Raw genomic sequence first — 16,852 nt, 5'->3', positions numbered from 1 at the left:
AGTGCATCTGGGATTAGGAAACAAAATGCTTAATAGAAATTTTTGTATAAACACTACTACAAATCTGGAGGCAGCAAAGAACTTCACCACGCAGTGAATAAACAAATGGTTACTACGTAATGATGGGTTGATTTACATATTCCAACCCACACAGCAATCAGATTTCAGGTCGATTTACCGTGGGCGTATTTGACTACAAGTGTGAATGCATGTGGTTAAAATCGTATCAGGATATAACCCAGATATTAGTCACACGAAATTATAAGATGCAGTCAGGCTCTTAGACACTAACTGAAAACACAGGAACAATAAATCAAGTATACACAACCACAAATGTGAATTTTGTGAAATGCTATAGATTTGTTCGAAATCTAATTAAACATACTATATTTAATTAAACATAAAATACTATATCCTTCCTATCACTCCACTTCTAATGTGAATAATAACAATTTAAATTCTTCAGCTAAATGCACTTATTGTTAATGGGGAATTGCGCCACAAGTGGAAATGACCCTTTATGATCCGTTTGAGTGGGCAGCCTTCATTCAGTGCCCTACGTAGGGAGTAAGGATACATTTGAGACTCAGCCTCAGTCTGCTGGCGGACGGAGTGTGTGTGCCTGTTGTGTATGTGTGTATTGTATGTGTGTGTGTTTGATGGTTGAGGTCTGGATCTCTTGTCAATATCACACTTAAATGTTTAAATGCAATGCGATGGGAATGCTGTGACCATGGAAAACTGGCGAATCCTGATACTCTGTCTGTTTGCTGTGGGGTTTTGTGGAGTTAGTGATGGTGAGTGAAATACTGTTTACTAAAGCGATCTTTGGCTTCGTATTTATTTATTTAATCTCAATCTGGCATTTCCTACAACAACATCATGGCGCTCGGATTTTGGTAGCTCGTTAGCTAACCACTTTCATTTCTGTTGTGATAGCTCTGACTGTATAAGCCAGAACATGTTTACTTATTAAACTTTGCTGGCTTTATCTTTATCAGTTAAAGCTGTGTCATTAGCTAAATACACAGTGTTTCAGTTGAAAATACTCTGAAATGGTCTCTAGCCCTGGCTAACGAACCAAACCTTAGCTGATAGCTGTCTAAGCATTTTAGATTCAGATTAAAGCTCGGTAAAAATAACAATATAGGGAATACAATCTTGTGTCTAATATGCTGCATAATGTTTGTTATCTAGTTAATTTGTTGATAGCTTTTAGCTAACCAAAACCCTGAAGTTCTTTTTCGTATGTCCCGTTCCACCTTAAATGGCGCAGCAGCCCGTTCTACCGCAGCAGGCACAAGACTGTAACAGCTGAACTGTTTAAGGTGGAACGGTAAATTCGAAGAGGAAGATAATTTCAGCTTCGGTAGCTAGCGACTGATTTATATGAAGCCAAGGGCAGTTAAATATTCACACACTCTGGCATATGACTCAGGTTATAATGCCTTGTAAGCAATATATTGCTATCATTGACCTAATTATTACTCACGTCTTAAAAGTTAGATAGTCTCTTACATGATTTAAAGCGATGTTTGTAAATGTTTCTGAGGAGCAACGTCCTCCACAAGTGTGCGTTTTCATTATGATCAGTCTTACACAAATGACGCGTACTCCACTTATCGCCAATATCTTAATTCTCACATTTAATTGTATGACATCCTTTTAATGTTTTTTGCGCTATTTAAATATTTCAGAGTGGATTCTCGTACTGCTCCTGAGAAGAGTGTTCGAATATCAAAACATTTCTCAAAGATGTTGATAGTATCCAGACGTTGAAACTTTGAATACCTCCACAAACCTATATCCTGGTTATGGTACATAGCTACATTTTCGCGGAATTAAACATTGTTTTGACTTCAGATTTACTCGTATATTTCTTCACTTGTAATGGACATGTGCCTGCAGCGTGTTGAGGCAAAATAGTCCCTAATATTCTACTTTACATATAAAAACCCAGAAGACTCTTGGTGGCTTTGTGTAGAAAATAGAAAGGCTATATTCATGCTGTAGACACTGTGACCCCTGGTTCTTATGACCACCACTTCACAGCAATCAGGATCCTCAAGTGTCCAATAAATCCTTTAACAACAAAGAAAAAAATGGGTTTGTTTACACCACAATGATCTAATTACACAGAAAATGTGAATTTCATGTTGATTCCAAATACTTGTGTTGACTGTGAGATGTGTCTGTAATTAGAGGCCACTGTCTTGGCTGAATGAATCTGAGAATGGCGGAGCAGGCCTGCATGTTCACTATGCGTCTGTGAAAGATGATACGGATTGGGATGCTAATAACATCAGAGTTGAGCTGTGTCACAGAGTTCAGCCTGTGAACACGGAGCCTGTGGTGAAGCCTCTACTGTGGGGAAAGAATAGGAGAAAAAGAGAATAGACAGAGTGACCCAGGGAGGACTTTTGGTGTCAGATATTAGCCCCAACACAAGCTTCTGGTTTTCATTCTGTCTCTTCCTCTCTGCCCTGGTTTCCATCTTTGATTCCTTGTACATACTGGTCTAATATAGGGCCATCAGAATTGGCCATCATCTGATACATCCGGTCAATAATTGTCTGTACTGACTGGGTCATGCTCTTCCCCCATGCCCCCTCTTTCTCACCGTCTCTCAGTCCTGATTAAAAAGTCTCTAGTAAGTTATATTGTTTTCATAGATTCCCCCCGACACCATCTTTCTAACAAAGTTCTTCATGGTCCAGATGCAAAAATTGAGTCAAACGTATTTGATAAAAACAAGCTAAGTAGCCTAGGTTTCAGATGAAAATGTTAAAGATATTTATTAAACAACAATCAGTGCCTCAACAATAAGAACTTTAATATAAGTAAATCATGTATTGGGTTATGTTGCCACTGTAGTGGCAAACTAGTTGTGAATGTTTATGTAAGAGTGGGCATTTCTGTCACATTTTTACAATAGATTTTTAAAGATGTAATAGGCCTATAAGCCTTTATTGATTAATGCTCTTGCTCAGCATGCTAAGGATGCAACTTAGAACAGACAAGAAAAAAACTTGAAACATGATTTATAATAAAAACAAATATATAATTTTTTTGTAAGGGGATAGAGTTGGGGAACCTTTCTAGAAAGCCATATCTAATATCTTTTAGGGCTAACTTCGGCTCAATCCTTGTCTTTTGCTACCCTGGATTAAACTGCAATTTTCAGCACATTGTGTATGTTAACACATTTTTCACTGGCTAAACTCCATACTCTACATTGTCCAGACTGTTTCTTCATAACACGGATAGCAAAGCTGAGGTGTGACTAGTGGGGAACGGTGCTAATGTTGTCTTATCGCACCAGTGTGAACAGAGTAAACGTAGATTGTGTATAACAGAACACCAGCCCTCTGAGATAATGAGCACAGTACAACATGCTAACATTACCTAACCAGACACACACTGAAGATTTATTGCAGTGAGGTTTTATAAGTTGTGAACTGGTACATTTTTTTTTTTTTTTTGTAGCACTTCTTAGTGGGATAGTTCTTACCCCAGAGAAAAACCTGCCTGGAATTTTTTAAGTATATTAATTTTGATTGGTATCAGTATTGTATTGGGATCAGATATTACTTTGCCACATGAATCTGATCCAGTCCTGTAACCAATCTATTTTGAAATAGGACACATTTACGTGGTGTAATATCATCTCAGCCATGTTTTTGTTAATGTAGAATAGTAGTGTTATAAATACCTCAAGCACGATGGCCTAGTGGCTTTCGTGAAATTATTACATTAAAAATGTCTTACTCTTAAATACATCTGAACGTCATTACAGACTCAATGTGGGGATAGAGTTTCAGTCTGTTACCTGTACCTGAAACTCCAGCATAGATTCGTATAGCCTTAGTCATAAAAACAAAGTGTCATCAGACATTAGAATGAATTGTAGACGGTGTTGGAAAGTGACATCTGCATTCCACCATGTTGTAAATGACTACGTGTAATGGCTACTTGAGTGTGTGAGAGCATGAATAAGGTGTGTGTGTGTGGGTGGGTGGTTGTGAGAAAAACACCTGTAGACTTGCAGACTGTCAGAGTACCTCACTTAATTTATGGAGAGATTAAACAATTTTGTCTGGTGACTCCTAAATGAATTGAAATCAACTACTCTAATACAATGCTGGATTTCTCTGAAAGTGTGGGAGAAGCCAAGGGCCTATGGCATGCTCATACATATGAAAACACTCCCACCCACACAACTGCACAAGTCTACCACACAAACACACACAACAGACTAGATTCTTCTTTGTTCAAAAAAGCCCATGTTGAGGTGGAATTTATTTATTTATTTAGTTAGTTAAAAATCACAAGTTAATAAAATAACTTTTCATGTTGTTTTAAACATATTTTTGTGGGGATGTACCTATTATTTGTTAAATATTTTTGTCTAACCATGTAATAAATATGCCTTATCCACATGTAACAATCTAAATAGAGAGTTGATAAGTAACAATTTTTGTCTCCCACCTATGATAATACTATTTTTCTGCTAGCGTTGTACGGCTTTTCTGTGTTAAACTGGCAACGCTATAAAGCTTCTGTACTAAATATTGTAATTTGTACACAAACAAGCTTTTAACCAACATCCAGATAGTGCCTTTTTGTACTTTATCATACTTTTAAACAGAATATTTTAGTGAAAATTTCAGCTTGATGTCAGGCACTGTATATTGATGAGCTAGCTAATATGTACAGTCAGTGTTAAAACCAAGATTTTCTTTCCATGGTTTTGATATGATTTGTAACTACAAAGCATAGATTTGTATTTGTGAAATTGTGAGGTGCCCCCCCCCTCCCCCCCCAATGCAAGTGTTTTTTTTTATTATTATTATTATTATGGTCAGATTGAAAGAAGAATGTTGTGAGAGCTTGAGTCCAGAGCTGATCTGTGCTAAGATATGGACTCTGAATTTTAAAGTGTCCCTCCCTGATAATATTACAGTATAATATTACGTTTAATATATCAGTATTGGATATTACTGGCACATGTCTATTTGGAGCCAGTATTATTTGAGAGAGAGAGAGTGCACAGAAACGGTCAGTTGCACGTGAATGTGTGTGTCCTGTGTATTTCTGGAGAATATTGCCTTTGTAGGGCAGGTAATTCATCACCTCTCTCTCTGTGAACTTTAAACAGTGCTGACAGGGCAGAGTAGGGAATAATGCTGGTGTGTGTGTGTGAGGTGCAGGCACAGGTGGAGTTTGAAGGCTTATTTAAAGATTCATCCAAGTGGCCTATTTTCCAGTTAACCATTTTAACACCAGCCTATGTCCAAAATAACTTTCATGAACAGGATAAAAAACAAGCCATACTAACATCAGCTTCAGCCGGTTGTTTACTGCCATTTGCTCTCTTACCTAAACCAGCCAGTTAGGGCTCATGGTGTCTAATGTTTGTTGTTATATATAGATGCACTGTCGGTATCTCTCCTTAATTGTTGAGTTGCACATTTTATGAAATATTATTCTGAGAAAGGTTGAGTACTTGGGAAAATATTTTTCACATTCTTACCTGCCAATTCAATGTGTGAATGTTTAAGAAATGTAGAAAAGTTGGATGAGCATTAACAAAGAAGAGCAAAACATATTAGTTATGGAATCATTGGTTCTGTCTTTGTTCAAACTCGTTAAACCTCAGACAATACAAACACTGCGATGCATTCGTTTTCATCCAGAATGTTTCGTACAGTATAGTTATGTTTTCCATTTCTTGTGGTTTGTCTTTCACCATCCTCAAACAACCCCTTCTTCCCATTCTTTCTTCATGCAAGTTTTTACAATGTTTGCTACACCAGACAGGCCTGGGGGCCATAACGACAGTCGTGTGTGTGTGTGAGAGAGAGAATGATTATGCTTGTAGGGAAATGCCAAAGTCTCTCAATGTCCTTTGAATATGAAAATGGAAAGCTGCAGTTATTATACACACAGAGCAAGTACCTGCATGTCTGGAGCCCTGAAACATCACGAAGCTGTCAGGGCTGTAGGGAGTGAAGTATGTAAGAGAGAGCTTGAACATGGCCACTGTGGCGAGGTGCTGTGTTTATCTGAGTGTGTCCTATAGCCTTGAAGAAACAAAAATACATCCAAAACCCTCTGTAAACTCATAAAAGAGGCACTGAGCTTTAAATTTTGGTATGAGCTGGATCTCTGCACAAGTCAGTGCAGTGTGTTTATATATGTGTTGAGAATAGTCCAGCAACCAAAAACATCCAGTCAAAAGCATATTATGGGCAATTTCCTGTGTCCACTGGTCAAGGACTAGAGGACGACCCACACAAAACGTGCAGCAACATTTTAGATACTGTCTCTGACTTTACATCAGGAAGGTGGGCCAACAGGGTAACGTGTGTCTAATAAAATGGACAGTGAGTGGGCAGTGTTTTAAAAACTCTGATCTACTCATACCAATGTAACACACGCTAACAAATAACACATATGCAACTATCAAAATATAAGTTTCACTCCGATGCTGAGAATGATGCACCACCCAAATCATACTCATCACTAGTATCACTGATGAGAAGCACTGAATAAAGCCCTTTGTGAAGCATTTTGTTAAATGTGTGTGAGGCTGTATGTATGTGAGTGAGTTATTGCGCTTTTCCACTGCATGGAACCTACACGACTTGACTCAGCATGGCTCTTTTACTTTTCTGCTGGCCAAATCTGGTACCTGGTCCCTGGAACTTCTCAGTCCCAGCTCTGGGTTCTAACTGTGCCGAGTAGGTACTAAATGGTCATGTGTAAAACCCTGCAGAGCACTGATTGGCCAGAGCCATGTCAATCAACACAAAATGCAGAGCTCATTCAAATCCAGCACAAACAGCAGCTTTCTCATTTTAATTTTATCAGACTCGCAATGGAATCTCGTAACTTTACCTCGAGGTGTTTTGAAGAGGTTTATATGCTCCTTTGCTTGAGCCGACAAAAATGTCCAGTGAAAGCAGAACGTGCTACAAGTAAAACTGACCTGTGAGAACTGGGGCGTGGTACGACGGAGTTTTAGGGCCACAGCGGTAAAAAAAAAAAAAAAAAAAAAAAACAAGATTCCGAGATTAAAGTCAGAATTCTGAGATAAAAAGTCGGAATAATTCTGAGAAAAAAAGTCGGAATTATTAACTGCGTGTAATGGAGCAGACACAGTGTAACTGTGGAACGCAATGTGTTGCTTAAGTTATGCTATGGTATAGATTTCAGGAATAAACACTCTTCTCTTCCACATCAGGACCACAGTGTGATTAGTGTTTAAACCCTGAATCGGTGCACGAACCCAGGGCATGTAGTTTCAAGATACAATTAATGATCACGAAAACGATGGATACAGAACGAGAGTAGAACTCCGGCGCCCACGAAGCTCCATCCCGTTACGGCTCGGACTCGTACAAAAAACTAAAGCCTTATGCATGAATTATTTATTAAACGCATTCACAGACATGACGCAGCCCCTGACTGAGATGCAGAAAGGCTTTAGTTTTTTTGTACGAGTCCGAACCGTAACACGATGGAGCCTCGTGGGCGCCGGAGTTCTACTCTGTTACACTGTGTCTGCTCCATTACACGCAGCGAATTATTCTGAGATTTTTTCTCAGAATTATTCCGACTTTTTTTCTCAGAATTCTGACTTTAATCTCGGAATCTTGTTTTTTTTTATTTTTTTTTTTACCGCTGTGTCCCTAAAACTCCGTCGTAGCGTGGAGATGTGTTTAGTCTAAAAAACTAAAACAACACGCGAAGACACGAGTAAACAGCGCCTAACTTTACGCTGCCGTTGTTGTGTTTTTCAAAGCCAGCAATTCCTGTTAGAGACAGGATTTTGCGACGTCACAGGCTGCATTTCGCAGTGGAAAAGCGACAAGTTTTAAATGTGCCGAGTCGTGTATAGCCGGACCCATGCGGTGGAAAAACACCATTAGTTTCAAGTCAGTTGCAAGATGTGCTTCATGTCAAATAGAACAATGTTTTCTCGATATTAGTTTGTTAATTGCTATTTAATTGCTATATAATTGCTAAATAAGTGTGTTTGGGCTATATGACAAAAATATATTATGAATATGACTTACTATACATGTGTTTTAATACTTAACATATATGTTGGAACAGAATAAACGACTGAAATGTGCCAAGTTTCATGAAATACATCAGATACCCAGTGTTTCACAACAGCTCTGTGTCAAGAGTATATTTTCCTCTTTCTAATGACACATGCAGTTTGTCAGTGTTCTGACAATATCAGATACATGCTCAGGAGGATATGATATATTATAATAACCATTTGATATCATTTTCTTGCCAACTAATATCCCAGTCCAGCTGTGTTTATCTCAAACCTTGCACATTTTCCATGACTTATTGTGGTAGTGCTAGTCTAACAGTCCTATGCAGTCTATACTCTATCAAATCCTATGTACTATCCTCTGCAAAATTTGTATAGATTATAAATAGAAACTGTTAGAGAACTGATTTATTAAATGTACGCATTAAAAAAAATAAAATGTTTCAGAAAATTATAAGTCAAATCAAGCAGCTATTCTTAGTTGATTAACTAAATGAATAAGCAACGTAATATTATAACAGATGGACATCCAGTTAGATGTTTTTACTTATTTGAATACACTTGTATGCACTAATTGCTGCTGTTTTGTTTTTTCCAAACCTGTCATTTGGAAAAACATCATTTTGAATGTACTTATGAGTGCACTGTGACATAATCTACCTCAATAATGATAATCATGTTGTAAACCCATTATTATTACTGGATGAATATAGTTCATTTTAATATATGTCTTGCACGTGCACTCAGACAGTAAAACAGGGAGTTGTTCTAGTACCTAGAATCTTTCCTGTCCACAGTCTCAGGCCTCCACATGACGGAGCACACTTCAGAAATCAGGTTTATTCAGTTTTACTAAGATGTTTCACAGAATTATTTTAGCCCATAAGGCACTGGAAATCAAAAAAAAAAGAAGATATTGTGGTTGGAAGTATTACACACACACATACATGCGTGACGACAGCACTTTCCAGCAGAGGTTTTAAGCTCTGCATGTCACCACAAGTTTCATACCTCTTTTATAATTCAACTAATCAAGATCTCTGGTACCTGAATCATAATGAGAACTAACAGCACCACAGTTTTGGGTACAGTGTAAGAGATAAGGTATTTTACAATGGAACATACAGACGATTCTAATCTTTTGCCTTTTTAAATAACTCTCTATTCTGATCTCTCTTGGGGTAATTTCCTATATGTCTGCAGGCTAAGTCTCTTAATTAAGTTTAATGACCTTTGGGAATATTTATGTAAAATGTTTAAAATAAAAGAAAACAAAATTAATTGGAACTGTTCATTTAAATTGTTCATAAACACAGACCACGTGGGTCAAGGTGCAAATTTGTCCTATAGACAGGACCCTGAGCTCAAACACCTACAGTCCATACCAGACTGTAGATTATTTCAGCATGTCCAGGAAGTATGACAGTACTGTCTGGAGTATTTATTTATTTATTTATTAAGTGGTCTTCCATTCTAATAATGTGTTCATTTTCCCACTCACATTTTCTGCAAGCCTTAATGGACTATATATATCTGCTTTTTTCTTACAAATACATAAACTGTCTTTTTCTGTTGTCACATTTATTTGATATGTTACGATTATGATCTAACAGCAGTCAACGTCTTTTATATAGAAGTTATGTTAATTTATGACACACCTACCAATTTTAACAAGTAAGTACATAAAAAGAGGTTTGAAAAATGTTAGCATTCAGAAAGCTCCACGGTTTTGTGTCTAAGAAGCTGGATAGAACTCTAGTTTAGAACTTTCTCTGGAAAGGAGCCTCTGCTAAATGTCATAGATAGAAATGACCTTAAAAATAAACACCACCTGCGACTAAAAAGTGATGCAACAGCTTGCTGGAGTCTGATTCATATGAAGAATTTGGGACTCTCGGCAGGTTTTGGAGGCATTTTTTCACAAGTCTCTCTCTTACTCTCTCTCTCTGTCTAGCTCTGTTGTGTAACTGCACCACAGCTCAGTGTGAGAAGAATGGCTACCGCTGTGAAACGACAGGAGCCTGCATGGCTTCTACGTCCTTCATTGATGGCCAGGAGCAACACGTCCGAATCTGCATCGATAAAGATAAGCTAGTCCCACCCGGTCAGCCCTTCTTCTGTCAGAGTGCTGAAGGCCTTCTCAACATCCACTGCTGCTACACAGATTACTGCAACAGCCTGGACCTCAAAGTGCCCTCTGGTCGGTGTCCTCATAGTCCACCCATTGTCCAGCTCACCCAGATATGTGTCATGCCAGTCAGTCATCCTATTCATTCTGTGCGGTAGTTTTAGACAAAAATGACTGATTACTGGCCTACTACTAATAAGTTCTAATACGTATGCCTACTATGGGCATACGTATTAGAACACACGTAATGTTCATTGAATTCAATTGTTTGATTTAGTTCCATTGCCCCAGGTGTTTAAAATCATGTAGCCATGCAACCTGTCTTTTTCAAACATTTGTGGAATCTCAGAATTTACATCTGCAAGGTGGACCAACAAGGTAGGTGTGACTAATAGAGTGGATACAGTTTAAAAACTCCAGCAGCACTGCTGTATCTGATCCACTTGTTCTAATGCAACATACACTAACACACCACCACAAAGTCTGTTTCACTACAGCACTGAGAATGATCCCCCCCCCCCACCCAGAATCATAACTGTTCTGTGATGGTCATGATGTTACAGCAGACATATGTCTCACACACACACACACACACACACACACACACAGGGTGAGTCAAAGTTCGCAGGATACCTTTTCACTTCTTTGAAATGTTACTTGACCACCTTTCCATTGGGGGGAAAAAAAAAACTGGCCCATGGTCCAATATGGCTTTCAAATACCCCAACAAGCATGAATGTGTGTGTATGTATATAATTAAAAATCAGGTGCTTGTGTCTTTACCTCTGTAGTTCTGCATCACATGCTCTGAGCAGTGCTTTATTCGAATAGCCAATAGGTAAATGAATACTTTAATGTGTTTAGAGACCCACATATTCTAATAACCACACACACTCCTATCGCGTCCTGGCACATTTAGTACTTTCCCTTTTGTAACACACCCATTTCAGTTCAGGAAAGGCTTGTTTTTGAGCTGATTAGTTAGATAAGGTATGTTGGCCATAGAGGAAGCATGAAACCATTCAGAATAGTATTAGTAATAAGTCGTGCTGGACCTGAGCAAAAATGTAGTATAACTGGCATTTTAGAAGCACTTTTTTTTACAAGCTTATAGTTGATTTTTAATATATTTGCTCATTTTAAGCCTAGGTCCATGTCTTGTAAACATTAACTTTAATAAATAAACACTTGACACGCAGATGTTTATGTATTTAAAAAAGAAAAAAAAGAACATACCTACAATTTGACCATACGCACACAAGCAAACATCTGTTCGTCACTTTAAATCAAATCGTGAATGTTGTGCTTTCTGTTGCATGATAGGTGTTCTCTCTCTCTGTTTCCCAGTGACTGTCCGTCCAGACCTTGAGGGGCTGATGGGAGGCTGGGGGCCTATGGAGCTGACTGCAGTGGTGGCCGGACCTGTGTTTGTGTTATGTGTGCTTGTGCTGTTGGGACTATTCCTCTTCCAGCACCACCAGAGAGCCTATGGTCACAGACAGAGGCTGGAGGTGGAGGACCCCAGCACTGAGCACCTTTACCTGGCCAAGGACAAAACGCTGCAGGACCTCATCTATGACCTGTCCACATCAGGCTCGGGATCAGGTCAGCATTAAAGCTGTACAAGAGTGGGGCTATTTATAGCACCAAAACACTGAGGATTTGTTTATAATACAAAGAAATCTTTCTTTGATTTAATCTTGTTTAGCTGCAATTGATATTTTGTGTAGCTCTCTCCATGTGTTATGTACACTGTATAGTGGTTTAAAGGTTTTGGAAGTATTTTAAGCGACCATTTAAAACAAGGGTTATAAAACACACTTGTAGCTGAATGTGGTGATTCAAAAGATTTTAGATTGTAGATTTTTAAAACACCAATATTTTTGTAATGCTAAAGGTATTAAAAGGTGTCTGTGCCTCTTTGCTGAAGTAGTAGCCTCATTAACTTCATTAACTTTAAATGAAATGTTGGAACATTGCATTAAGAATTTTATTGCATTTAGCCAGAAGAATATTAGAGAGGTCAAATACTTGTGTCGGATAATTATATCTGTATCCCAAAAGCCACTCCATCTCAACCCAGAGATACTGAATTGTGTTCTACCTCTCAGGAGAAAACATATCTTAGACTAGTGCCAGGGAGTTTTGTCCCCTTCTGACCATCACTTGGCAATGGGAATGCTGACCTTAAGGCTCATGTGTGATAGGTCCAGAGCATCTCATTCTATTGCCAGTGTTCTCCTATGGAGATTATAGTACCTCTTTGTGTGCAATTGAATACTTTTGTCTTTATCATAATGTAGCTGAATTCAGAAGTACTGTCCGCAAAATAATCATAGTGAAATGTAATAATTCATGAATCATGATGCCTACAATTGTTTCCTAATAAGATCCAAATTAAATTGAAGCTTTACACACTGTACGAAATGTAAATATAGTCTGTTTTATGAAGATGAATGAAACTTGAAGAATGTTCTCTTCTCTCCCTTTAGGTCTGCCTCTGTTTGTGCAGAGAACAGTTGCGAGAACCATTGTGCTGCAGGAGATCATTGGTAAGGGCCGTTTCGGGGAGGTGTGGAGAGGAAAATGGAGAGGTGGAGATGTTGCTGTGAAAATTTTCTCCTCACGAGAGGAGCGCTCTTGGTTCCGCGAGGCTGAGATCTACCAGACCATCATGCTCCGCCACGAGAACATTCTGGGCTTCATTGCTGCTGACAACAAAGGTGAGCAAAAAATAAATTGTGCAACGCTGCACTGCTCTAAATGAACAATTTTTCACTTGGCAATCATACTTTCTGATTTACTCTGTATGTCTCTCTGTCAGATAATGGCACATGGACACAGTTGTGGCTTGTCTCTGATTATCATGAGCACGGCTCTCTGTTTGACTACCTGAATCGATACTCTGTCACCATTGAGGGTATGATCAAACTGGCATTGTCTGCAGCCAGTGGCCTGGCACACCTGCATATGGAGATACTGGGCACACAGGGTACGTGCGTTTGCGTGCTTGCAAGTGTGTTTCAAGAAGAGAGATTACAAATGCTTAAAACCAAGTAATGTTATTGTATATTAGACTTGTTATTTAATATAATTACATGTTAGTTACATAATGAGTTGGATGTTGAATATACATTCTGTACTGGCTGGTATGAATCTGCACTGTAAAATTTTAAAAGTTCCTCCTCTCACAGATACCAGTGTGTTTGTGTTGATTGAAAGCTGAGGATACAGTTAGAGCAGAATTTCTCCAGTTGGTCCCGGGAACTGAGAGAGAGAATTAATAAAAAATGTTAAAAGAGGATTTCATGCTTTAAGTTTCATTGAGAATGAAAGGTCAAAGTAGTGTGAATCACATTGCACATGGTCTTTTTGTCTTATTTATGGCTACTGCTCTTCATATTCTCTGTCGTATTGTATAATTGAATGTATTTTATCTCCTCAAATAATCAGGTAAACCTGGCATTGCTCATCGCGATCTGAAATCTAAGAACATTCTGGTAAAGAAAAACCTCACATGTGCCATCGCTGATCTGGGCCTTGCAGTGCGGCACGAGTCTGTCACAGACACCATTGACATCGCCCCCAACCAGCGTGTTGGCACCAAGAGGTACACACACACACACACACACACACACACCACCTACACAATTAAACAGTCTGTCACATTAGCTGTAGACAAGGCCAAATATCATAAGTGTTTTATGTAAAGCAGTAAATGTTTCCTGTCTGTCGCAACAATTTCTGATGTGTGTGTGTGGGTTTGTTTTTTTATAATTTCATTTTATTATTTTTTTTTTATAGGTACATGGCACCAGAAGTGTTAGATGAGAGTATTAACATGCGTCACTTTGACTCCTTTAAATGTGCTGATATCTACGCTCTGGGACTGGTGTACTGGGAGATTGCTCGCCGCTGCAATGCTGGAGGTACAAACTATTAGTGAATGATTAAACCCTCTAGGGTGTGTTCCTGCACCCAATGATTCCGGGTAGGCTCTGGATCTACCGCGACCCTGAACTGGAGAAGCGCTTGCAGATAATGAATGAATGAATAAATTTGTCCTAATAGACCTCAGCACCATTTACAGAATTTGTTCTGTAGAATGTGATGTTTTAGTCTTTGTATTCTGAGTGAAACATGTAATCTTTCAGTTCTGTTTTAGACTAAACACATTATTAATGCTTTTAATAGGGAATTGGCAGAAGAATTGCATTAGATTATTATGTTGTTTTCATCTGAAGATGGATTGATGTAATTTACTGCTCTGTAAGAATCCTTCAGTAATAGAATATGGAGATTTTTTTGACAAGAGATTTATGTCCTTGAGCGTTAATCAATGGACCATTTTGCCTATTTTTGAATTATTAAGCTAAGTACTGTAACAAGTATCATGTGACTAGCAGGAAAATTCCATGATATTGTATTTTTCCAGTCCTGGTCAAAACTATATTTGTCATATCTATTTGTTCAGGTATCCATGAGGAGTACCAACTCCCTTACTATGACCTGGTGCCCTCAGACCCTTCTATAGAGGAGATGAGAAAAGTGGTGTGTGACCAGAGGTTACGACCCAATGTGCCCAACTGGTGGCAGAGCTACGAGGTATGCATGCACAGACTCCCTCACTCAGAAATAAAGATGTTTTGTTTCAAGGCAAAGATCTATGACGCATTTAAAAAGCATTCGGATAACCACACTTTCATTCAGAAGGATCTGGATGTTAATTTTATTATAACTTCACTAATCTATTCTTCTAAAGTAATGGGATCCTTTAATCAATATCCCTGCAAGCGAATCATTTTATTGGAATACTTGTATTTCCAAGAACAAACAAAAACCAACATGCAGTCCATGTAAAAAAATACAAAAATAGAATATCATCTTTCGTTCTTACCTCAAAAAATAACACTGTTCAAAGAATAGTTGAAAATGAAGATGCTTATGGCCAGTTTGTCCTTTTCATATCCAAAAGTTCTAATGTTGTGTACAATCACCTCTGCACACGGAATGTCTCTTTGATGGTAACTCTGACTTTTATCTAAGATCAGATCAGGCAGTTGTGTATCGCTGATCTTTGTGCAGCTGTATGCAAAATTGTTGGCAGCACTGGTCAAAAGACACGTTTTGATCATTTTCTACATGAAAATGCAAATGCTTCAACTGTAATGTCTGCAAATATTAAAGCATATATTTATGCCTTACGCACGTTGGTAGGTGGATTGGCGACTCAAAAGTGTCCGTAGGTGTGTGTGTGTGTGAGTGAGTGTGTTGCCCTGTGAAGGATTGGATCCAGGGTGTATTCCCGCCTTGCGCCCAATGATTCCAGGTAGGCTCTGGACCCACCGCGACGCTGAACTGGATAAGCGGTTACAGATAATGAATGAATGAATATTTATGCCTTATGTTTTCAGATGCTTTATTTACGTTTGTTCTCTGTAAAGGATTTTTAACCTATTTGTTCTTCAGGTCTCTGAGACATATAAGGGGTATAAGCTCTTGCCAATAAGTTCCTGACTATCAATCTTTCCCCCTGGTTCTCAGGCTCTGCGTGTGATGGGGAAGATAATGAGGGAGTGCTGGTATGCCAACGGTGCTGCACGGCTCACCGCTCTGCGCATCAAAAAGACCCTGTCTCAGCTCAGCGTGGAGGAGGACGTCAAAATCTGAGGACAAGCAAAATCAGGGACACTTGTGTTTTAAAAAAACAAAAAACAAAAAAAAAACTACTACTACTCAACACTACCCTGCCAGTTTGAAAAATGTAACGCCGTCCACAGTGTTGTGATGCGGCCTACCTCACCCTTGCAGCCAAAACTACTGAAAACTGTTCTCACAATCTCCCCTCCACAACGGCCCTTATTCAGCTGAACCTGAACCAGACTCCTTCCGCCTTCCTGAAGTCTGATTTTCATGTATGGCCACAGACTGCAAGTTGCGATACTACTGATCTCCTGCTACCACTGCTGCCCCTTTTAATGTCCCTGTTAGACTGTTCAATGGCTGAAGTGGATTATTGTTATTAATGTAATTTTTCTTCTCAACTTTTAAAGACCCCCACATCATTCCCATGTCCATAGCACACTCCACTGTTCACCATTTTAAAGTTTGTTCTTAGAGTAGGTGCATATAATATTATTATTATATATATATATATATATATATATATATATATATATATATATATATATATATATATATATATATATATATTTTTTTTTTTACTCCTTAGTTATGTCACTGAAGCCACTGGTGGGTTGCTAGTGTGAAAATTTAATGTGGGTTCGTATAGAGCTTTTTTTTGAACTCCCTTGGTCTGTTTCTTTCTGTGCTTCCTGCAGAATTATGGGCTGGCTGTCTTAAAGGTTAGCGAGCCATCTCAGTGGAATGCAGACGCTAGTCAAGAGCTTTAGCTGCAGGAGTAATATAAGATTACATAAACCTCAGATTTCCTGAGTAGATTAAAGAGGAGACAGATTACATAGGTCACCCGAGCACGTCACTTCAGGGAAGACTGACAACGATTTGAAGCATAAAACTTGATGTTATGATATTATGGCACTACTGATATATCCAAGCTAGGGCTTGAATGATGGCTTACCTTCACCCGAGCTGGACGGTGGCTATATCCATGTTTGTTTGTTTGTTTG

General features: G+C 38.6%; 1 protein-coding gene across 1 annotated transcript; it reads left to right on the top strand.

Moving 5' to 3' along the window:
* The first annotated feature begins 634 nt into the window (after positions 1 to 634).
* Positions 635 to 16,323, top strand: acvr1bb (activin A receptor type 1Bb). Its single transcript, XM_066663000.1, has 9 exons — positions 635 to 797; positions 10,029 to 10,274; positions 11,550 to 11,807; positions 12,695 to 12,925; positions 13,027 to 13,194; positions 13,656 to 13,812; positions 14,007 to 14,131; positions 14,677 to 14,807; positions 15,747 to 16,323. The coding sequence occupies exons 1-9, from the start codon at positions 707 to 709 to the stop codon at positions 15,870 to 15,872; spliced, it is 1,533 nt and encodes a 510-aa protein (XP_066519097.1). The 5' UTR covers positions 635 to 706; the 3' UTR covers positions 15,873 to 16,323.
* The last annotated feature ends 529 nt before the right edge of the window (positions 16,324 to 16,852 follow it).

The sequence above is a fragment of the Hoplias malabaricus genome, chromosome 3 (assembly GCF_029633855.1).
Source record: "Hoplias malabaricus isolate fHopMal1 chromosome 3, fHopMal1.hap1, whole genome shotgun sequence".
In the NCBI taxonomy this organism is placed as follows: domain Eukaryota; kingdom Metazoa; phylum Chordata; class Actinopteri; order Characiformes; family Erythrinidae; genus Hoplias; species Hoplias malabaricus.
This window is presented reverse-complemented; position numbering and strand designations above follow the sequence as displayed.

Coding starts and splice junctions, on each gene's coding strand:
- acvr1bb (XM_066663000.1), top strand. CDS start 707: ATGCAATGCGATGGGAATGCTGTGACCATGGAAAACTGGCGAATCCTG. Junction 10,275..11,549: donor GGACCTCAAAGTGCCCTCTG/GTCGGTGTCCTC, acceptor TCTGTTTCCCAG/TGACTGTCCGTCCAGACCTT. Junction 13,195..13,655: donor GGAGATACTGGGCACACAGG/GTACGTGCGTTT, acceptor TCAAATAATCAG/GTAAACCTGGCATTGCTCAT.